The sequence below is a fragment of the Somniosus microcephalus genome, chromosome 13, assembly GCF_052327205.1.
Source record: "Somniosus microcephalus isolate GS21.2 chromosome 13, FLI_Smic_1.0, whole genome shotgun sequence".
NCBI lineage: Eukaryota > Metazoa > Chordata > Chondrichthyes > Squaliformes > Somniosidae > Somniosus > Somniosus microcephalus.
Window position 1 is genome coordinate 168,227,556 of NC_140999.1, and position 23,971 is coordinate 168,251,526.

The 23,971-nt window shown below is 45.4% G+C and overlaps 1 protein-coding gene across 8 annotated transcripts in view; it reads right to left on the minus strand.

Annotated features, from left to right (window-relative positions):
* Positions 1–23,971, minus strand: part of ptprt (protein tyrosine phosphatase receptor type T) — a 1,756,894-nt gene that overhangs the window by 1,106,665 nt on the left and 626,258 nt on the right. For all 8 annotated transcript variants that reach the window (XM_086005548.1, XM_086005547.1, XM_086005549.1 and 5 more), the window contains exons 3-4: positions 5,103–5,374; positions 3,024–3,105 (exon numbers count right to left, since the gene is read on the minus strand). In XM_086005548.1, coding sequence (XP_085861674.1) covers positions 3,024–3,105; positions 5,103–5,374 — 354 coding nt within the window. The remainder of the gene's footprint in view (positions 1–3,023; positions 3,106–5,102; positions 5,375–23,971) is intronic.

Here is a 23,971-nt window from a genome sequence, read left to right on the forward strand (position 1 = left end):
CGAGGGAAACAGCCTCTGTGATGAAAGAGTGCCATTTACAATGCGCTCAAAATTGTTTAGCACTCACCACTACTGCCCCGCTCTCTGACTTCAGCGCCCTAAGAGAAGTGGTTAGTGCTTGATTTAGGCTCCACTTCCCTCTTGGAATGCTAAAACTGAATTTCGTGGGAGGCGAGAATGATTAGTGCCTGGTGCTAATTTTTCAACTTTTAAAGTTTTAGCGCCCCAAACGGGGCTATATGGAACTGCCTATCGGGCAGGGCAATATCACCTGTTTTGTGTCACCACTATCTACAATTTCACTCCCTTTGTCTCTCTGTAGCGGTTCGTGTAGATCGCCACTAAATAAGAGAGTTTGACTTCGACGAACTATAAATAAGTTGTTTATTTACAGGAACAGGCTAATTACAGCAGGTAAGATAGCAGGTAAGATGGCTGACTGTAGGAGCACTGTGGTGTAGGTCTTGTCCCAGCGGGGACTCCACGAGGACTGAGTTCGCAGTCCTGTGGGGAGCGTGATGACGTCATCGCGTTTGTGTTGTGACGTCATCACGTTGTTCGCGTTTCCCGCGCTTAGGGCGTCACGTGATGCGCGTCGCTGGCCGTTGAGGCCGAAGTCGGGAGGCTGGGCTGTGCCGGTGCTTGCCGCGGGAGCGGAAGATCGCGTCGCTCCCGTCGGCTGGCCTTTGAGGGCGAAGACGCTAGGCCGGGCTGTGCCGGCGCACGCACATCACGTCGTACGTGACGTGACGTCAGCGCGCTAGGGCGCGTCTTAAAGGGGCAATGGCCCCAACAGGTAAGTTAAAGGGAATTATGTGTCTTTGCGTAAGGTACAACCGGTGGTACCGCCACATGGGCCCCCCCAGAATTCGCTTTAACGAAAGTCCAAGGATGAGATGGTCTGACGAGCTGGTGGTCACAGCGGTCGTGCTGTCTCGACTTGGTAGGCGAGGTATGAAGATGCTGCTCGTGAGCGGATCCTTACGCGCGTCGTGGCGAATAAAACGTATCCGTCAGGCGAAGGACCGTGGAGACGTGCGAAACAGCAGGCCTTGTCAGAGTGACGGGCAGGTTGGGCGAACGCGGGCGATGTCTCCGTTGATGTTGAAACAAGTCCTTGTTCCGACGAACTCTGCAGGAACGCCGATGGGCGATCCAGGAGGACTTGACTGGTGAGGTCGGTGAACTCACCGACAGGCGAGCGAAACCTTCAGGAGGCTGGAACACGTGAAACGGTGCGTGCCATAGTGCTACGACGTGAACACAACAGAGGGTGAAGAGTTGCTGCGTTGATGAGTGATCGGTGAGGCCAGCAACTTTCACGTGGCTGATCTCGGCCGCAGGATGCCCGTTGGACCCGTCCTCGATGTGTGCAGCTTCAGTAGACGTTTGCATTTGCTAAAGGGAAAACTGGATAAAGGGCAGCAACGGTCCAGGTTGTTGTTGCTTTCAGGAGGGGTTAACTCTGCCTGGAGGGCGGCAACACTTGTAACAGTTGTAGATTTAGGAGAAAACAGCCGGGAGGGTGGCATGCTTTTGTTCACGCCGAATCGTGTAGTAGGTAACACAACCAGCAGGCTGAAGGGCTGGTGCGTCGTCGGCGGAGAAGGGGTCGTCGTTTAAGTTAAAGGGAATTATGTGTCTTTATGTAAGGTACAACCGGTGGTACCGCCACATGTCAAAGATAAACTTAAATACATGGGAGTGCTGCTTACAAGGGCAGCATTTGTCCCTGAAGTTACCTTCACCTTAGTAATCATTATAAATATTACTGAAACATTTATTTATGATCCAAACTATTCAATCGATTGCTTTTGAATTTCTAGTATTGTAGATGCATATTTTCAACAAATAATTTCTGACTCTTTCTTTTCCAGGACCTCAAAACTGTGGAACTTCTTACCTCCCTCAACCTTCCCTTTGCTCCTACATTCTTCAGTCTTTTAAAACACAAACTTACCATCACCTAATCACTACCTTTGGTGCCAGCTTGGCTCAGTTAGCAGCATTCTTGCCTCTAAGCCGGAAGGTTGTGGCTTCAAGCCCCACTCCTACGACTTGATTATATAATCTAGGCTGGATGTAAAAGATCCAATGGAACAATTTGAAAAAAGAGTACATTTGCTTATTTCCATATTTAGCTCCCTGTAACAGTCAACATTTCACACTACTCTGTAGATTCTCAATCTGTGGATTGCTCGCAGTCTGACCATCATTTGATGCAGCTTCTGCTGGAATGTATTTATTCCCAGCATGAAATGGGAAAAAAAAGCATAAAAAGGTCTCAGGGTAGGAAAACTCAGCTGCAGCCTGACAATCAGCTGACACAATGCTGCTCTCACTAGCATTGCTATTTTTCCAATTACAGGTCCTTTCTCCAGATGTTTTTTTTTCCCTCATTCGCGTTGCTTTTCATCAGATTCTTCTTGTCTGCCTCTATAAATATCAGCCCATTAAATCAAAATCATTTTCAGGACATTAAATACAATACATAGTCTGCATCCTACCCAAGACCAAGGCCTATTCACCGAGCACCTCTGTCTTAACCAACTTCCAGTGGGCTCTGCCATGCTACATTGATTCCCATTTTTAAAAACCTCCTCCAAAATGGTGAGATTGATTACAGTATGTGTTAAATGTTGGCTTGTTTATCCCAAAATAAGCCAATAATTTGGATAGTTTTCCTAAATTATCGATATTAAACTGAAAATCTACCCTGCCTATTACAGCTAGTAGGTGGCTGCCACCTTACAGAAAACGTTGAACACGCACTGTCAAAATGCTGAGAAGCTTGTGAACATTATTTTTACTAACATGAAAACATTAATATTTGGATAAACGGGTTTTGGAATATTTGCATCAGAGTAGTGTTACAAACATACCTATCCATAGAGCCACAAAGACAATCACCAGATGTAAATTTCAGTATGACTGCGCAACAGACATATATTTGTACTTGAAAATCGAAGTTCCATGCACACATCGGAAATGTCTTTTATGGCAAATTTAGTATGATTACTTACTGCAAGGATGAGCGAGTACTCTAACTTCATCTATAGCAATGTATCCAGGATGGCCCTTTGAAGCAACTGATTCAAAAATAACCTGAAATGGTAAAATCACTGATGAATAAATTAAATCCCTACTCCTTCATAGGCAATAAAATTAATGGACTCTAATATTGAAGTTAAGTCCTAATATGAATCACTTATTTCCATATAAGCTATTACATCAATACACTGATCAACACAACACATTATTATATATTGCCTTATATTGCAGTCTATTAGGTCTTATAAAAATGTATAATGATATTGTGTGGCCATATCTGCAAAATCTTGCATCAATGATCAGAACTTGGTTACTGGGACAACAACATCAATATTTGTAAATGACACAAAAATATGGAACATGATTAACTTTGAAGAGGACTGTAAGTTACTTCAGGAAGATATAGGAACCGCAGTAGGTTATTCAGCCTCAAGTCTGTACCACCATTCAATTAGATCATGGCTGATCTGTACCTCAACTCCATTTCCCCTCCTTTGATCCATATCCCTTGTTACCCTAGCCTAACATAAATTTATCGATCTCAGTCTTGAAAATTTCAATTGACCAAGCATCCACAGCACTTTGGGGGAGCGATTTCTAGATTTCCACTACACTTTGTGTGAAAAATTTATTCCTGATTTCAATCCTAAATAGCCTAGTTCAAATTTTAAGATTATACCCGCTTGTTCTAGATTTCCCCACCATAGAAAATAATTCCTCTGTGTCTACCCTATTGAATTCCTTTATCATTTTAAAGGCCTCAATTCGATCATTCCCTCAACCTTCTAAACACAAGGGAACACAAGCCAAGTTTATGCAACCCCTCTTCATAATTTAACTCTTTAAGCCCTGGTATCATTCGTGTGAATCTGCGCTTTACCCCTCCAAGGTCATAAATAGGTTAATAGATTGGATTAAGAAGTGATCTAATAGAGGTGTTCAAAATTGAGAGTTTGAAAACAATAATCAGGGAAAATTGTTTCCACTGATCGGTGATTTGGTAACTAGCGGACATAAATTTAAGACCATCACCAAAAGAACAAAGGGGAAGGTTAGAAGAGTTTGTTTATTTATTTTACACAGAAAGTTGTTAGGATATTGAATACCCTACCAGAAATAGTGGTGGAAGGAAAAACTATATTGCCTTTAAAAAGGGAAGTGGATACATATTTGAAACGGTAGGGAAATCCGCTGGGACCTGGAAATGTCTCCAGTCTGAACAGCATAGAATGTCATTTCTCATGGGACGGAGTGGTGGCAGAGTATCTTTTCCGCATAAATAGCCTAACATTGAAAAGGAGGCATGGCCAATGGAATGGCATCACCTCCTGGATTTCCAATGACTTTCACTCCCAGTCACCTCAACACTGGAAAGACACCAACACCCAGCTCAATGAAGGGCCATAAGAGGAGCCCATAGGGTGTGGAGGTATGGGTTTTGGCATAGAACACCCCAGAAAACTAAAGGCAACAAAAATGAAATTGGCCCTCTTATATATCTACAGTTTTTTGAATTTTTGAACTGGTTGTGCCGGCTTCTGCCCCCATGGATGTTAAGTGCTGCTTTTTGTGTCATTCCCATTCTAGCAAGCATCCAAAATGTGCCCATGAGCAATGTCTGATTTATTTGTGTTGCCCCCGATACTCTGGGAGGGTCAGCTGTGTGAGTCACCATTGGAGCAGGATCAACTTTATTTTGGCCACACTTCATTTTTTTAGAGGGTAGGGCATGATTCATTTTTTTGTTATCCACTCTCTTTTTCCTCAACCACAAACCAACTGAAACTCAGAGAATGGGTTGGCGAAGTACCTGGAAGCCTCTGTCATGCTTCTCTGAGCCAGTTACTAGAAGCCATACTGGAACAGCCCACAAATAACTCTCCCTCCATTTTCCCTCTTGCCTTCATGAAGAAACATCTGGGGTTTTCATACAGCGTTACAGGCTAAGCTGAGAACTCAGCAATGTTGACAACTGAACCTGCACACAAGGCACTCTGTAATACAGGCTGTTGAAGCCTTACACTAAGATATCTATTATTCTGTAATCTTACCTGATAGTAGTTTGGCCAAAATGTGCTAATAGCCAGTTCTGTCTTAATCCATCCTTCAGTAACTATCCCAGACACATTCCATACAGGGTTTCCTTGAGGTCCACCGTTAACTTTCACATAGACATTCAAAGTACCTGGACTTGATCTATCTTTGCTTGACAGAAAATAGTGAAAGTCAATGCAGTGTGTGTCATTCTCTTTTAATAAAGGCAGTAACAGATGAGCCTTCTGTCCAGATATTCGTCCAGAGCTGTTTACCATCATAAAGGATCCTACAAGAAGTAAAAATATATATTTTTTAAATTAGAATAATGGAGTTCACTTCAAAGTATCAGCTGGTCCAATTTTGTTTGAATGAATGATACATGCATTGTAAATAAAGTAGTGACCTAGATGGGATAACATCAACCAATGCGATACCCTGATTGTTTCACATTGATTTCTGAGTAATTGTTATTCAATGTTATACCTGCTACAATCAAGCTTGACATTTGTAATGGACTTGTTGGGCCGAACATTCTATTTCTATGTTGTAATTGCTATGTAATTTTATGCAATTACTATCTGAGACACCAAATAATGCATAAAACCTATTAAACACCAATACCTGGTTAACTCTTCAAGTTTATACATCTTTGTTGAATTTATCAAAATCATTGATTGATTGAATAGAGTAAGGTACTTTGGCCTAGAAATTGGGTATAGCCCCGCTTGAGGCGTTAGAACTGGTGCTGCGCAAAGTTTATAGCCAGATGAAACTTATCGCTACCTGGCGCGATATTGGGTTGCATCGCCCCCAAAGGGGATTGAGGCATGAATTCAGACGTTGTACGGGGCTCCTAAGGCGCAAAAGTTCAGGCGCTACCCAATATCGGCACGGACGGGCGCAGCGCAGGTGATCTCAATTACCGAAAACCACGAGACTTCCAGGCGCCAGCCGGCTCTTAAAGGGGTGGGTCAGTCAGCCTGAGCTGCCACACTCAACGCCCTGTAGGCCTCAGAATCGGCGCTCGCCCTTCTCTGGCGCAAAAAACTTGGTGAGGATGGAGAAGGTGAGACAGAGAGCAGAGCGCTTCAGCACTGAGGCTCTGGACCAGTTGGTGTCCGCAGTGGAGCGCCGTCGAGATGTTCTGTATCCTGACAATGGCAGGAGGCTGAATCAAAAGGATTACCGGCGATCTTGGAGGGAGGTCTCTCTGAGGGTCAACTCCAGCAGTATGGCGACCAGGAGCCCTGTTCAGTGCAGGAAGAAATTCAACGACCTCACTCGGGTCGTTAGGGTGAGTGTTGTTTATGCAAACTTCTGATTCCCTCCATCTGCACCTGACTTCGAGCACCCTGTTGCCATGATGCCCCAATGGCCATCTGTCAGCAAGCACCCATGGCCCTTTCTGGGCACACACATGGACATTTGACTCAAGGCCACATGTAAGGGCTCTTGCACCATGGGGGGCATGAGATGATCTCTCAAGGCCTCATGTAAGGGCTCTTGCACCATGGGGGGCATGAGATGATCTCTCAAGGCCTCATGTAAGGGCTCTTGCACCATGGGGGGCATGAGATGATCTCTCAAGGCCTCATGTAAGGGCTCTTGCACCATGGGGGGCATGAGATGATCTCTCAAGGCATCATGTTACAGAACTTCCCCTTCTTTCCCCTGCAGTCCAAGCTGGCGACGATGTGGAGGGAGCAGCGTCGAACCGGTGGCAGACCTCCACAAGTCGTCACTCTCACGGATCTCGAGGAGAGAGTGCACCAGATTCTTGGAGGACGTCTGAGTGGTCCTGTTACCACTGCAGCTGCCGACCCCATTCTCGACAGCGAGGGTAAGGCTCTCACCTTTTTCAGCTGTTTCCTTCCACTTGGTCTCCCCGCCAGCATGCTTCCTCAGTGTGCAGCCATGTCAGAGCCTTGCCGCAATCTGGCATGCCTTGCCGCCAACCTGTCCTTTTGCTAAAGCCACTCTTCCACCTCCCTGCTTTCAGATGATTCATCACCAACTCGGGATCAACGCCCTGAAGCTGCCAGTGCCAGTGCCTCCGGAGGTGAGGATCAGGAGGACGCCGGAGCATCCGTTCCAATCTCAGGGGAGCATACACATCTGCAGACTGGGGATAGTAGTTCCCTGGAGGGGAGGGTGGGTGCTCTGACGATGAGCCAGTTGCCGGAACAAGCGGCATGCAGCAACGCAAGGGGGGTAGGCAAGTTCGGCCACCGGCTCCCCGGAGGGCAAGGCAGGGAGTGATGACTGCTGCACAGAGTGCAGAGGAGGTGCGTTGCCTGGCTGAAATGAGCACCCAGGCCCGGCTCAGGCACACTGAGCTGATGGCTGCAGTGGGGAGGATGCCTCAGTCAATAGAAACACTGGCAAAGAGTGTGTTGGACTTCGGGGCAGCAATGGAGAGGACTCTCCAGGGCTTCGGGGCAGCCATGGAGAGGACTGTCCAGGGCTTCGAGGCCGCTATGGAAAGGACTGTTCAGGGCTTCGGACAATCCCTGGAAAGGTCTGTCCAGGGCTTGTCCGAGGCAGTGGAACGGACTGCTCCGGCCTTGTCCGAAGCAATGGAAAGAACTGTCCAGGGCTTCTCCGAAGCACTGGCACCTGCCACACAGGTCCTCACTGCTGCCACGCAGTCACTTGCCGGCCTCGTCCACACCCAGATTGAGGCAACGCGAACTCTCACTGCAGCCACCCTATCTGCATCAGCTAGGATCACCCCGGGCCCTTCCAGTCCCATACAAGGCCAGGAATCAGTGGAGCATGCGATTGTGGTGGATGAGCCGAACCGGTCCCCTCAGAGAGCCAGTGTGTCGTCCGACCATGGTGCAGGTGTCCTCTCTCGGCAGGTGACCATTGCACATGCCAGCGCTGGTACGTCTGCAGTGTAGCTGCCACCACCTGCAGGGCACACTGCTTCCAGCCATGCTCAGATCAAGCAGCCTGCGTCCGCACCCTCCAAGACCAGAGGTCGGCCAGGCCGTTCCTCAGGGGCTTCTGCGCTTCCACACAGTCAGCAGGCGTCCCCCAGCCTTGACCCCGCCACTGGGGTTCAATTACGTAGGAGCAGCAGGGAGGGGAGGGGCCGACCGCGAAAGAGAAGTCGTTCTCCATCAAGGGGCCAGCAGTAGAGGGAGGTGCTGAGACGTTTCTTTGGCCAAATTCAAGGACACCCTCACCTGTTGTAATTGTTGGAAATGGTTTGTTTAGTTTTGCGGCTTTGCCGAAGAGTTAACTGTTATTTTGTTAGTTATGGTTTCTGTTGACTTGACGTTGTTTTGCTGTAATGAAAGACTTTTGTGACAATAAAGGAAAGTTTTAATGTGCTATGGTACACGTGACTATTTACAGTGATGCTGGCCTTCAGAGGCTTTCAAAGATCCAAAGTGCGCAGGAGTAAAGACACCCATCATTCCGCCAGAGGGGCCTCGAAACGAGTCCTGATGAGCCTCTGATGGATGGCCCTTCCACTTTCAGGAGCCCTTCCATCTTCCTCCTCCTCCTCCTCCTCGTCCGCATGCTCCTCCTCCTCCTCCGCCTGCTCTTCCTCCTCCTCCTTCTCCTCCTCGTCCGCCTGCTCTGCTGGACGTTGAGGGACAGCTGGAATTGGCTGGGTGCGTCGAATCGCCAAGTTGTGGAGCATGCAGCAGACGATGACGATGTGACCCACTTGTTCCGGCGAGTACTGCAGGGCTCCCCCCGAATGGTCCAGACAGCGGAAACGCTGTTTGAGCACACCAGTAGTGTGCTCTACAATGTTCCTGGTCGCCTGATGGCTGCTGTTGAACAGCTCTTCTGCTGGGGTGGCGGCCAGATGGAGTGGTGTCATCAGCCATGGGCAGAGAGGATAGCCCTTGTCCCCAATAAGCCAGCCTCATGGTCGAGCCGGCCCCTCAAAAAGGTCACAAACTGAGGTCTGCCGCAGGATAAAGGCATCGTGGCTGCTCCCTGGGAATTGGGCGTTGACTGCCATGATGATTTGGCGGTGGTCACAGACCAGCTGCACGTTGAGGGAGTGGAACCCTTTGCGGTTGCGGAAGTACTCAGGATTCTGGAATGGCGCCCTCAAAGCCACGTGTGTGCAGTTAGTCGCCCCCTGCACCATGGGGAAGTCCGCAATAGCAGCGAAGCCCTGCGCGCGCTCCGCCTGCTTCTCCAGGGTCAGAGGGAAGGTGATGAATTGATGCCTTCGTCTATAAAGGGCAGCTGTAACTTTCCGGATGCAACAGTGGACTGCAAACGGAGAGATATTCGCAATGTCCCCAGTGGCTGACTGAAAGGATCCGGTGGCATAGAAGTTGAGGGCAACAGTCAGTTTTACGGCCACCAACAGAGAGGTCCTGCACCGTAGACGCGGCTGCAGATCCTCAGCAAGCAGGTGGCACAGCTCAGTAACAACGTCCCTCCCGAATCGGAGCCTTCGCACTCACTGCTCCTCCGACATGTCAAGGTATGACACCTGCTGCCTAAAGACCCTCGCAGCATACCCTCGGATTGGCCGACCTCCATTGCCCCTCCTCCTTCTGGCCAATCCCAGCCCTCTCTCCCGCCGTCTCTCTGCCCCTTCACACTGTTCGACCATGAGGCCGTCGCCCTCCAAAGCAGCTCCCATTCCGATGCCAGTTGGTCAAAACGCTGTTAGGTCTAGTGCTCCAACTGCTCCGGACAGGTTTGAAGGTCCCAAGTACTCTAATGCTAAATTCCAAAAACTCTGCTCCACAGTAGCTCACCAACTCTCTCCAGCAACGATCGCAATGAACAGGCCAAGTGGCTGCAGCTTTTATACTAGAGCTGTCCCCTTTAAATAGCGCCCCCCGACTCCGAGAAGGGCCTGCTAACGTTCCTTCGAACTGTCACTAACAGTGCTAGGCGTAAAGGTTCCGGGCGCCACCCAATGTCCGGTCAGGGGCGCCTAAAAGGCGTTGCACACTGAAATGACGTCATGATCTGCTTGCGCACGCGGGCGCGTGCAAACACTTAGCGCAGGCGTTAAATGTATAGTCAATATGGGAGTTGTCGCTATCTTCATTGCGCCCGCCCCAACATTGGGTTACGCCCCAATTCTCGGGCTCTTTAGGCGCTAACCGCTGGCGCTACCAACCGAATTTCTAGGCCTTTATATTTGAAAAGCATATCTCCATAACCCTAAATGCAGGTGGAGTAGAATAACAGGTAATACTGTAAATCTATTTCATTCTGCAGATTCATACGTAGAAAGATCATGCAACAATCAAATCTTTATTTATTACAAATATATTGCAAAAAGACATTCAATTCCCATTATTAGCATGTAAACAACATTTTATTTTTAATTCACCTTTTGATGTTTGAAGTCGACTATGTTCTCCTCCTACATTATCTATTAATTTCCATAATTTTTATCTCATAAAGGTAAAATTATACATATTCCCTAAGGCCTGTTGGAACAACAAAGGCTTGTTTCCAAATTATATCTATTGTGGTATGGTCAGTTCACTGGTGCTCTGAAAACCTCCAGCCACAGATAACATTACAAACTGGTGAGAGTAGAAATATAACTAGAACGCACTTAAAGAATAGAACAAGAAATTACTCTGTTAATAATTCATGGTTTCTGTGCGTGTTCAAAACATACAATTTATATTTAAATCATATATATAAGGAAACAGTATAAAGATTCCTCAAACGTCATTAAGACTATCAGTTTAGAGATTTCATATAATGATTTCTCTCAAATTTGTGCATTAATTCTGTAGAAAGGAGATTTCTGTCAGGAGAAAAATATTTTCAGTTATGTTTGAATTATTTTCTCAGCTTTCTGTAAAATATGTCAGCCTGCACTATTCATTTCACTTTCATAATAGCTTCACAACTAGGGTCAATATAAATGAATATTTAAGTGCTACAATTTTCTGTTATCAACCTCCCCATTGGCTTTGCTGATTAATGTAATTAATAAACCACCATCAGAACCATGTAATGAAATCTCAGAGCTCGGACCAGGTTAATTGTATTCTGGGCATCCTCATTATTCAGTAAATTATACCAGCCTTTCTGAATAGATCTTCGAAACAATAAAAAAAAAATTGCAGTCATTAGGCTTGCAGGTAGAATTTTTAATGACATATGACGATAGCCAACTATTCACCAACTTTCAATGTTTGGAAAAAGATGTAAAAATAATGGGTTAGATTTTGCTCTGCATGGCCAGCAGCATCTTTCTGGAAATCTGGAGTTACCAACAGCAGGTTAATACAGTATATTCGTAGAATCATGGAAATTACAGCACATTCAGCCCATCGTGCTTTCAATGCTTCAGCTGGAGCTATCGTCCACTTCTAATCTGGTGCTAAATCAATTAGCTTCACATTCAGCTGTCTATTCACATCCGAGTTCAAATAATGCAAATTAACAGATATCGGCCCAGAAATTCCGTTCGCAGGCCTCCCGCAGGCGGAGGGCTGCGATCTGGAAAAACCTGCGCCACGACCGGAGAGCTCCCGGGAGGCGCAGAGTTCCGTTGCTGGACCTCTCCAAATTGCCGGTGCACAGGGCCCACGTATCCCAGAGGCGCAGGCGGTTCGCAGCGACGTGGGCCATGGGGAGCCAATCAGAGAAGGGAATCTCCCTTCATACACTTGACAGGAAGACCTGTCAAATATATGAATGCAAATCACCCCCAAAACATAGTAAAACTTTAAATACATTTTAAAAAAATCACATTTTTAAAATGACTTGAAATGATATAAATTAACAATTTGAAACAAAAATTTAAATTTTTGAAAAAAATAATTAAAGTTTTTAATGGGGCTAAAAATAAACTTACCTTTCTTTAAAGTATTTTTAAATGATAAATCAGTGGAAAAAAATTCTTTTTTTTTTACTTTTTTCAACTCTTATCCTGGTAAAAGCAGGCCTTACGCCTGCTTTTGTCAGGCGCAAGAATTGTAAGTGTTTTTTGCAGGCCTCCGGAGGGGCCCTGCTCCCGGGCAGATGAAGGATCTGTCAGATCGGAAATGCCGGTTTCCAGCGCATGCGCAGTGCATGCCTGAAGCCAGCATTTCCGATGTCCCTACGGGTGAGTACACAGCGCATACCCACCCGTAGGGATCGGAATTTCTGCACCATCATGTTCTTCAAATGAGCTATTCCATGTTTTATAAATGTTTCTAACATTGTTTAAACTGGTGGTAGCAGTTAAGTTAAGTTAATGTTAAGTCTTAACATTAGAAGAGCCTACATCTTTAGGGGTACAGTAGCATAGTGACTATGTTACTTGACTTGTAATCCAGAGGCCTGGACTAATAATCTGGAAATGTGAGTTCAAATCCCACCATGGCAAATGGGGAAATTTAAATTCAGTTAATTAAATACAGGAAAATTTGTGCTATCCGGGACCGAGCTGTTGCCGTTCCCTCAAAACTGCCGGACACACCAGCGCTGATGTTGAAACATACAGAGATTTTCAGCTCCGTGTGAATCAACAAACCCTGTTGCTTAGCAACAGCTTCTAAGCAGTCTGTAGCGTCTCTAGCTGAAGCTGTTGCTTAGCTACAGGCCTTGCAGAGCTTGACTGTTGAGAAAAAAACAACGAAAAGAAAAAGAACCTAACGAAACGGCTCCTGATTTTTGCCAGTGGCTCGAGCTTGCCGGACATTTAGCCTCCAGATAACACAAAGTTTCCTGTAACTTTGGAATTAAAAAGCTGGTATCGGTAATGGTGACCATGAAACTACCAGATTGTCAGAAAAACCCAACTGGTTCACTAATGTCCAAAGGAAATCTGCCATCCTTACCCGGATACCTACATCCTGTGAATAAATGTTTTAAAAGACCGCAGTTAGATTGTCTTGCTAAAACTACAATTGTCCTGCCCCAGAAACAGCTCTCTCCCAACAGTTAAAATTAAACATTTATAGAGCACGAAGAGTTCCCACTTTCTAAACATTTAAATGAAACATAAGTAGGTTAAAAAAAATGCTTGGGGTCCAATGGAAGTCGTGTGTGACTCCCTCCTCCAGGAAGTCTCATCACTTTGCTCCAGAGTCATGTTCGGTACTGAGTCTGGATTGACACTGGGGGGTTTTATTTTCCTGATCTTTGCCTCTAGGAGACATCCATTTCCCTGGGTGCAAAGGTCAGGAAAAAGAGGCAGCGAGTCCATTTGCCAGATCTTTGCCCATTTCCAGGGTTTCTGGGGGAATGGGGTAGAAAGGAGGAGGGAGCTGGGCCTAGGCCAGTAGATGCAGGCCTATTGCAGTCTTACTAATGAGACAGGACGGGGCATTCCTGGGCTCCCACCTCATTTTTATGGGCTAACACTCACTGAACACCTCAGCACAGGGGTTTCTAGTGAAATAGGGGCTATGGCCTGCCCCTGGACCCTACCAACTAAAGGGTCTGGGTAGGGGGTTACATTTTATCTATTTTTCGTCCCCCCTAGGAGGTTTGCATGCAATCAGGGCTTTCTGGCTACTGATCTCCATCACCAGCCAGAAGGTTCTAATCTAAGAGGCTCAACATGCAGCTGTAAACCTGTGGGATCTTTAGTGTTACACATTTACCTCCCCCTTCTGCCAATGCTAGGTGCTGCTCCTGTCCATGCCCAGGAGCTCTGGTATTTCATGCTCCAAGACTGAAGGCACAGCATACCTTAGAATGAGGTACCAACCTATTGAACCACTACACATGGTTACCTGCATGATAAACACTAAAAGCAGCAGGCTATAGCCAGAAAATAATTCCACAACCAACGGGTAAGAGCAATCCTCTGTAACCCTACTACATCCAGTTAAGTAAGAGTGGTGCTGGACAATCAGGTAACTCATGGAGGAGGAGACTCCAAGAACGTTCCCATCCTCAAACATGGTGGAGCCCAGCACGAGTGAAAGAGAAGTGTTTGTAAATGTCTTTCAAAACCATTGAGTGGACGAGCCTACTCAGCCTCCTCCCGAGGTCACAATATCATAGAAGCCAGTGTCCAGCCAATTTGGTTCACTAAATGCGATATTAAGAAGTGGCTGCGTGCACGGGACATCATGAAGGCTATGGGCCCTGACAACATCCTAGCTTTAGTGCTGAAAACCTGTGCACCAGAGCTAGCCACACCCATAGACAAGCTATTCCAAAATAGCTATGACATCATTCAGCTGGCAATGCAAAGATATGTCCTATTACAGAAAACAGAATAAATGCAATTCAGCCAATTACTGCTTCAACAGTTGCAATTCATGGTTTGTAAAGTGCTTTGGGATATCCTGAAGACATGACAGGCACTACATAAAAGGTAATTTGTTTCCTGGCTGAATTACATAGCTCTATGCAGACAGAGATGGTATAGATCTGGAATGCTATCCAGAAAATGAAAGACACTTTCCAAACATTGCAGATCAACAGGCCAAGCAACAGATGTGCACACACTGATCGTACTGTTTTGGCACAAATTAGTGGGGTCAGCAGAAATTGCCTCAAGCTGGATATTCTCTGCCACCCAGCTGCTGCAAGCACATGGAGAAGTGAGGCAGAAGGAACAGCCATGTGAGGACCTGAGGAATTTTACACATACGTGTGTGTGATTGTATTTTTTTGCACTATACACCAACTGAATATTTGCATAAAGTATCCTGTGGGATTGGGGAAGCGTGCACATATCTGAACTGGGATACAGTCAGTAGTACTCCTGGAAATCCAGCAGTGGCATAAACTGTTGAATCCAGCCATTGCTGCTTGTGCCCACAGAAACTTAAGTAATGATGTTGCTTCTCAAGCAAACTGTACCTGTAGCTTATTGTGCTGACTGACCGATCCATACAACATCACTCAGAGATGTCTATTTTAATGGAAAAAAACAGAATGCACATTCCAAAGTCACATGTTCTCACAATGTCATTAGCAAGCCTTTAATTATGTAAAAAAAAATATTTCAAACTTGGAGCCCACGAATTTCCCAGAGGAGGCGGGATGGTGACGGGAGAGATGGTTTCCGGGTTCCAGACACGAACCTGGCTGCAGTCGCTCTGTAAACAGGATTTTCTCTTGATTGGCCTTGTTAAGCCCGCCCTGCGGGCTTCCCGGCCAGTTAACAGAAAGCGGGTCTGATGACATCATTTGATGACACATCATCAGTCAGTTTCCTTAAAGGGACCACGTCCACATGGAGTTTGACAGTTGTTCTGTCAATGTTTGACAGCATTGAGGTGCTGCAAACACTGACAAGCACTGCACAAAGGTGGATGCTTGCACCCAGGCTCTCCAATAACTTCCTGCATATGCAGAAGCAGGGATATTGTCAGGGGTCCCTGGCTGCAGTGGCACAAACCTTTCAATGATCTCAGTGGATCACAAAATGTTACTGCAAAGCCACACTCAAACTCACCCTGCTGTGCCACTCAACACATCCCCATCACTCTGCCTTCCATACCCTTCTCCTGCACATCCTTACTCACACCAACTTACCTTGCACCTCCACCCAACCCTCTCTATCTACATTATCACTTCCCAATCTCACTAGCCACCCCTCACACTCACCCTCATCCTACTGCAAGCATACCAATTAACAACACACAAGGGTAGGCACTTGAGAGGTTTAGCCAATGTTCATGTGAAATTTCTGGTAATATGTTGTCATACATTGAAATCTATTTTTCCAAAACTGCCCCTTATTGGACAGATCTGAGCGCACCTTGAGAAGTGTCTTACTGAGTTCCAATGAATGTTCAGACATAACTTCCCCCCAGCCCCCCTGCTATAGTGATGAGTGTGAATGGAATGGCTTGGACATTAAAGGGATGCTTCACAGTGCTGGTGTGGGATGGTATCAACCTGGCGCATCATGTGGCAGCCAAGGTTAACAGTGTCAAGTAAAGTATATCTGACCATAGTGATATCATCGCTGGCCTCCCGGGCAGCAATGTTGTCAGGGGCTGATGCCCTGTGTCCAGTGCAGCGTCAAGTGATGGCGGAGAAGGTTGGTGATGTTGTTGGTAATGTTGGTGTGCTGGTGATGTTGGTGTTGGGGCTGATCGTGGAAGGATTCGGAGGACTAAGGTCTGATTTTTTCAAGGGCACCGATGTTGCTGCAATAGATGGCAGCTGCAGGTGAGATGACAGAAGCAATCTGTCAGTGGTGAGAGAGGGTGTTCCAATGAGGTGGCACTGGATATACAGTTGGATCTAAAAACTTGTAGGTGAAAGAAATCTCTATATGTATTAAAAATGCAGTAACCAACATTTTCTGCGCTCTGAAACTCACATCTGCAACACAGCATCCTCGACACCACTTCTGCAGCTGTCAGCTTTTCACAAACATCAGAGCAGACTCAAATCACACCTGGTTGAGCTGGCGTGTTCCCCGAACAGCGGGTAACCCATGGGGGAGAACGTAAAATTGCAAGGAAGCCTCAAAATAGTATTAAATTGGCTCTTAACAAGCCATTTAACAAGTTCAGTTGTCTCCCCCACCGCTTGGTGTCGGGTCAGTTCTCTGCTGACAGACCCGATACCTAGGAGACCCGCCTCCAAACCTGCCCTCTGAGCGAGGGCAAATTCGCGGTCGAAGTTTCCTCAGTCTCTAACTTTTAGAAAGAGCCAGACATTTCAACCTTAGCTAGAAATTCACTATGTTCTTCTGTAGCTGTCAAAGAGTTCAGTGTTGATGCTTGAGCCAATTCTACCGAATAAAGACTGTTCTTCTGGGAGTACTATTATTGTGGCCTGTTGGCATTAGCCATTTGTTCTAAATACCACCATGAATTAATGCTCGAATTTGTGATTGGAAATTACAGAAGAATGTTTTTCTCACCAATTTTGAGTTCAATTAGCACTGAATCAGTCTTTCATTAAGTATTGCTACCGGTCATTAGCACCATTTGAGAAGTCTGAACTGCTGATAAATGTACCCAATTTAGCTCACTGTGTTGGAAATTAAGTTTGTTCCTTTGCAAAGCAATTCATTCTTCCTTGAATATGTTACTTTTTTATGATTGACAACTTGATTTGGAAATACTTGCATGTTCTGCACTGGAAAAATCAATAGGAAGTGTATTAAATGTGTCAGGCCAAACGGAATGATCTGCTGATAATTTATGTAAGCAGCATTATGGTTTGATCTAATACTGATGCAGCACAAAACCTACACAAAAAGAGCTAGCAAAATATATGAGGAAGCAAATAAAATGTCTTTGTTTTGGCCTGTTACTTTACATGAAATAACTAAACAGTATTTACAACAAGAACAACTTTCAGTTATATAGTGCCTTTAACGAGGTAAAAGTCCTGATACAGAAGTGTAATCAGACAACAATTGCCCCCGAGCCTTAGAAGGAGATATTTGGAGTGACTAGAAGCTGGTGAAAGAGGTAGATTTTAAGAAGGGTTTAAAAGAATGAGAAAGAGATGGCGAGGTTTAGAGAGGCTATTCCAGAGCTTAAGGCTTTTACAGCTGAAGGCATGGCAGCCAATGGTGGGGCGAAGAAAGTCAGAAATGCACGAGAGGCAAGATCATAGGGTTGGAGGACTGGAGGAGGCTATAAAGATAGGGAGAGGCGAGGCGAGGCGAGGCGATTAAAGGATTTGGACATGAGGATGAGAATGTAAAATTGATGTTCAAGCTAAAACAGTATTAATCCTTAATTACCCATTTTATCAGCTAATGTTAACTATTTTGTTCCTATTTACAGAAACACATTGGTAATATTTTTATATATTGTGAATTGTATAAATGCCTGAGTATATCTTTGTAAACATGAACCCACAGTCCATTTATTTAATTTATATTTTGCCATTGATTTTCTCTCCTCTCATCCCTTCCTGAAGCTATTGATTCCTTGGTGGGGTAGAAATGCACAAACACCAGAGACCTCTGCTACCTTGCCCAAAGTGGCCATTAATCATGAGTGACATTCAGTGTCAGCATGTTTGATGACAATGGCAGGGGGTGGGGCATCACAGCTAAATATGACCAGGTCCTCATGTGATTGCTACACATGGGAGTGACTGGCAACGGGAACCTGCGTTAGTTTTCACCTCTCTAGCCCAAACTGTGTTGAGGGCAATTGTACGACCCCAGGTCAGATCAGCTAACTCAGCACATTCTGGGAAATTGAACCTTGGATCCTGATCTATGTGGCATATCTATTCATGGGATAAACTCTCTTGTTCATTAGGTGAGCCCCACAGTTCATGATTTAAATCAACTGTCCCTTGTGACTAGGATGAAGGAACCCAATGGATGTAAAACCAGGAGATATGCACACACCATTTCCTGATACACATCTCTCAGTGGGCAAAGTTCTGCCCTGAGAAAATTGACCCTGTTTTTTCTTCATTTAACTGGAACTCTTCATCCAGTATGAACAGCCAATGAAAAGTCTAGCAACTGAACAAGTGGTATCTCAAAACCAAAAAGGACCTGGCTTTATTACTAACCTTACACTGATGAAGCATTAACAAATAACACCAGATTTTCTTTCTTAACAGAAGTTGAAATATAGAAATATATTTTGTTTTCTTTTTGTCTTTATAATGAAATTCATAATTAACCCTTAAAATGCTCATCAAAACACGTGTAGTACGCGCTGTGCAAAGATTCTGTTTATACAAGATCAAGCACGTTGGACATGTTGTCTGAACAAAAGGAAGCAATTTTATTTTTCTGCGGCATTGATATTTTGCAGTAAGTTTTGTGGACAAATTTTCCTTGGCTGCAAACACAAATTGGCCCAAATTTTTCAAGTAATAATTTTCTCCGTGTGCAAAGTGCTTTGCGTCCATAGAAGGAATTTAAAAAAAAGGATGTTTATGCTGGAACCGTAGCTCAAAATGTAATCCTAACAGTTTGCAAGGAATAACGTGGATGACGCTTCTCCTGCCAATGGAACTCACCTTCAGGAATCACAGTGGTAAGAGGTAATTGTATTTTGGGGTGTTTGCATTTGAGACAGAAGTATTGTTATTATGATTTACTATAGGAACAGAACAATCATTGGGTATGGTAGCATAGTGGTTATGTTACTGGACTAGTAATCCGGAAGCCTGGATTAATAATCTGCGCGACGTGAGTTCAAATTCCACCACAGGCAGCTGGGGAATTTAAATTCAATTAATTAAATAAATCTGGAATTAAAAACTAGTATCAGTAATGGTAACCATGAAACTACCAGATTGTTGTAAAAACCCATCTGGTTCACTAATGCCCTTTCGGGAAGGAAATCTGCCGTCCTTACCTGGTCTGGCCTATATGTAACGCCAGACCCACAGCGATGTGATTGACTCTTAACTGCCCTCTGTGCTTCAAGAAGACAGCTCACCACCACCTTCTCAAAGGGCAATTAGGGATGGGCAATAAATGCTGGCCTTGCCAGCGATGCCCACATCCCATGAATGAATTTTAAAAAAATCTTTTTTTTTGTTAAGTGAGAACCAGTAGTGTGTAAAAAAATTTAAAGACACATTAAGGCACCATGTGCACCAGTTTATGACTTGCTGAAGAGTTCTGTAGAAATTAGGACAGCATCAACTGTGCAGTCAGTGGAGAGATAGGCATATTTACAAAGAAGGATTAAAAGATAGAATAGGCTTGTTTTCAATGAAAATACTATGAGAGTTTATTTACATTTTCATTTTAAGAAAAGCTTTTTCCTCAGCCAAGAATGTCCTGAAATGTATATGGAAACCAATACGTGACAATAGAGTCTCCACCGTACCATCTCCCAACCCACCCCATACACACAATTTTTTGTGTCTTTTACCAAAACATTAACTTCAACTTTGTACATTTTTGGGGATGTGCTCAACCTAGGTTGCCTAAATATATGCACTGAAACCCCATTTGATGCAATGCTGTCCCGCATGACCTACTGCTGAAGACAAAACAACTTTGATTACTAATTGTACGTGATACATTTATCTGACATCAACATCAATGTCAACTGCTTGTTTCTCTTCCACTTACTGTAATACATGGACAAATCAATAACATGTTTAACTAGAAAATTGGAAAGAATTAAAAAGCAGATTAATGTTGAACTATTACCTGATCACTTGGGATGGTAAGTATCCAACTTCATATGGACTGTTCAATGACATTTTTTTCCAAGAAGCACCTTTTTTGATGCCAAATTTACAAGATGTGAAATATTGATCTTTTTAGCCAGCAAAGATATATTCCAACCAAGATCGCACACATTTTATACAGGGCAAATTTTCCACTCCATTGCGGAATATTCCTTTCATACATATTAACTAATATTGGAATATGCTGTAAAGTGAAACTTAATATAAAAATTACTAAAATTTGCAAAATAGCAACATCATGCTGGGTTATCATTTTAAAATCTGTGTGGCCAATGCAGAAAATCCAAAGCTTTGTAAACCTCTATTTATTGTAGAAGGACAATTAGCAGCACACACTTACCTGAAATATTGGATAGTCAAAAAAATAGTGGAAATCCTCCTTTCACTTTTAATTGCCAATTTAACTTTCAAAAAAGTTTGTACAGATTCAATGCTTAATCCCATTCAATAATAAAGGCATCAAAATAAAACATTTAGTTACAATGACTCTTAGCCAAGATCTTACTTTTTTTTATTGAAGATGGGAAATCTAATACTGTAAGTGAAGTATTTACAGGGTTATAAAGAGACTATAATTTGAGGTTACCTACACAACCAGAAAAGGATGAAGGTTAAAGAGAAAGAGAAATTTGCTGGTGTTGTGTCTCTGGCTGGAAGCCTTGCCTGCCAAGAGTACATAATGGAAATTCAGGAGCACAAATTTGAAAAATTACCCTAAAAAGGCAGTAACTTTTTTGTGGCATCTGCATTAAAGTGAAAAAAGGTTTGTGTTTACAAGCTGCTTGAATTGCATCTGACAAGACTAAGGGGTAGATTTTGCCGAACCTGTCAGGAAGAAGGCGGGTCTTCCCCTTTCGGGTTTTTGACCCGCCTACTTCGACGTCCGGCCAATCCACGCGATTTTCCCTTGATTGACCTTGTTGAGCCCGCCCAGCGGGCTCAGCAGGCCAATTAAGGGCCACCCGGCAACAGGTGACGTCACAGACTGAAATTTCATCTGTCAAGAGTTCTTGACAGATGAAATATCAGTGTCTCACAGCTGTTTCATGCTGTGAAACACTGACACTCTGAGTTCTAAGCTGAGTCATTCTGCACAGACTCACTTAGAACTCTTACCGGCACTCAAAGCTGAAGGCTGTCACTTTTGACAGATCGCAGCCATTCAGCTTAAAGTTCCGGGTGAGTGATGCGCTCCCGACGGCTACAGAAAGAAAGACTGTGAAGGTAAGTACAGGTAAGTAAAAGTTCTTTACACACTTTAGACACACCAAACACACTTACCTTTACACTCATGCACCCATCACTCACCTGAGCGACGACATCGCGACCCCTCCAACTCCTTCAACCCGACGGCCCGCCTGCTCTAACCTGGCGTGGTTTGGAGCCGTCGGGAATCCCACACGACACCCCTCAAAATAAGGATTAGGCTAAAAACTGCCTGCTAACTACCTGTTAACAGGCAGTTAATTGGCACTAATCCCTTCCCGCCTGGTTTTGGCGGGTCCCAGTGCGGGGCGGGTACCCGCCACCCCTGAAACTTTTGGGCGGGATGGTGTCGGGACCCCCAAATTCGGGATTTCACCCCCCCCGCCACATGCCTGAAACCCCGCCTGACGGCTCCCCGAAAATCTAGCCCTAAGTCTTTCCATCATTATAAAATTAAAAATAAAAACAGAAAATGCTGGAAATACTCAGCAGGTAAGGCTATGGAGAGAGAAACAAAGTTAATGTTTCAGCATGATAACTTTTCATCAATATAAAATTAAACTTCCATAAACTTTTGTGTGTGTTTGGAAACACCAGTTATTCTCATTAATAGGTTAAACTGAGGTAAGTCCCAGCTTAGTATTTCATTGACCTGCCATTGTTTAATATTAAAAGAAAAGACTTGCATTTATATAGCGCCTTTCATGACCACCGGATGCCTACGGGTGTGTACGCGTTGTGTACACACCCGTAGGGACATCGGAAATGCTGGTTTCAGGCATGCAAAGCGCATGTGCTGAAAACCGGCATTTCCGATCTGTCAAGAATGCTCTTGACAGATTGGACGCCTGCCCTGGAGAAGGGCCTCTGCGGGTGGAGAGTTCCGCTTTCTGCAGAACCTCCACCCACAGGAAACCCTTAGAAATCTTACTCCTGGTAAAAGTGCCTGCTTTTACCAGCATAAGAGTTGAAAAAAGTTTTTTTTTTTTAATTTCATTTATAATTTAAAAATACTTTTAAAAAAGATACTGTGGCAAAGCCACTAAGAGACTCTCACAGTGACTGGTACAATTGCCTTTAATCATGTTTATTACCTTTTAATGTTGGCTCTGGTTAAACAGAGCTAGATCGACAAAATCGCGATCTGACGCGATGACGTCATCACGTGGGTCATGTGACGTTCCAACGGCGGGAAACATGATGACGTCATGATGTCAGAGGTAGAGGGCGTTTCCAGCCAGTCCTCGTGTGGAGTGATAGTGAATAGACCTGTTTAGAGCTTCTCCTGCATTTTCTTGTTTTGTAAAGGTTTAGTACATTAAACTAAGTTTGTTAACTACTAGTGAGTTTATAGATTCTTTGCTAGGAGTGCAGAGACGCCTACATTGGTGACCCCGAATCCTCGCGATCGTTTTTTGCGGCGAACGCAGAACACGGGCCAGGAATGGAGGCCAATGCAGTGGCCTTGAAGCTCCCCCAATTCTGGGAACAACAGGCAGCCTCTTGGTTTGTGCAAGCCGAGGCGCAATTTGAACTCCGCAAGGTCATACAGGACCAGACCAGATATCTCCACGTGGTCTCTGCCCTCGATAGCTCGACGGTGTCGAGAATCATCAGCCTTCTGGAAAGTCCCGCGAATGCTGACAAGTATGTAGCCATCAAGACACGATTGCTGCAGGTATTTGGTCTTACCAAAGCGGAGCGCGCTCGCTGTTTACTGATGTTACCAGGGTTAGGTGACTCCAAACCCTCGGAGCTTATGAGCCACATGCTGACTCTCCTGGGGTCCGAGCCCCAGTGCTTTCTGTTTCGCAAGCTGTTCCTTACTCAGCTCCCCGAGCAGGAACCGCAGACTGCGTCGCACTCGCCGAAGAGGCGGTTAAGATCTACGCAGTCCGGCAACAATACTGCGCCATCGCGCAACGCCGTGCCACGAGGAGCCCGGCCCCGGCTCCGACCACGGTGCCTCCGACGACCGGTTACTGTTACTACCATGCTCCTTTCGGCCTGAAGGCCCGCTGCTGCCGTCCACCGTGCAGTTTCGTTACCAGACCATCGAATAGACCGCCGCGAGTCAAGCACGCCAGTCCCAGTACTTCCCCCGCGGCCACGATGGCGATCGGCACTTCCGGAAATCTCACCTACTTAACCGACTCCATCTCGGGCCGTCATTTTCTATGCGACACGGGGGCGCAATGCAGCATACTTCCCGCCTCGGTCACCGACCTTCGTTCCAGCAGACGGGGTCCCCCTCTGCAAACGGCCAATGGGGGTTCAATCCGCACTTGCGGAAAGCGGCTCGTCCAAGTCTGTTTCGGTGGACAGCTTTTCACCTGGAATTTCATCACCGCTCAAATCTCGCAGGCCCTGTTGGGTGCCGGCTTTTTGGGCGCCAACGGCCTGTTGGTGGACGTGAAAAATCGACGCCTCGTTCACGCCGCCACGCTCGACGATATTTCAGGGGCGCGCAGCATGGCTGCGTCACACACGATTTCATGTGCGTGGCCACCGTCCGACGATTTCGCCCGTCTCCTCGAGGAGTTCCCCGAGCTGACAAAGCCCACCTTTTTGGCTTCGACCGTCAAGCATAGGGTGGAGCATCATATTTCGACTA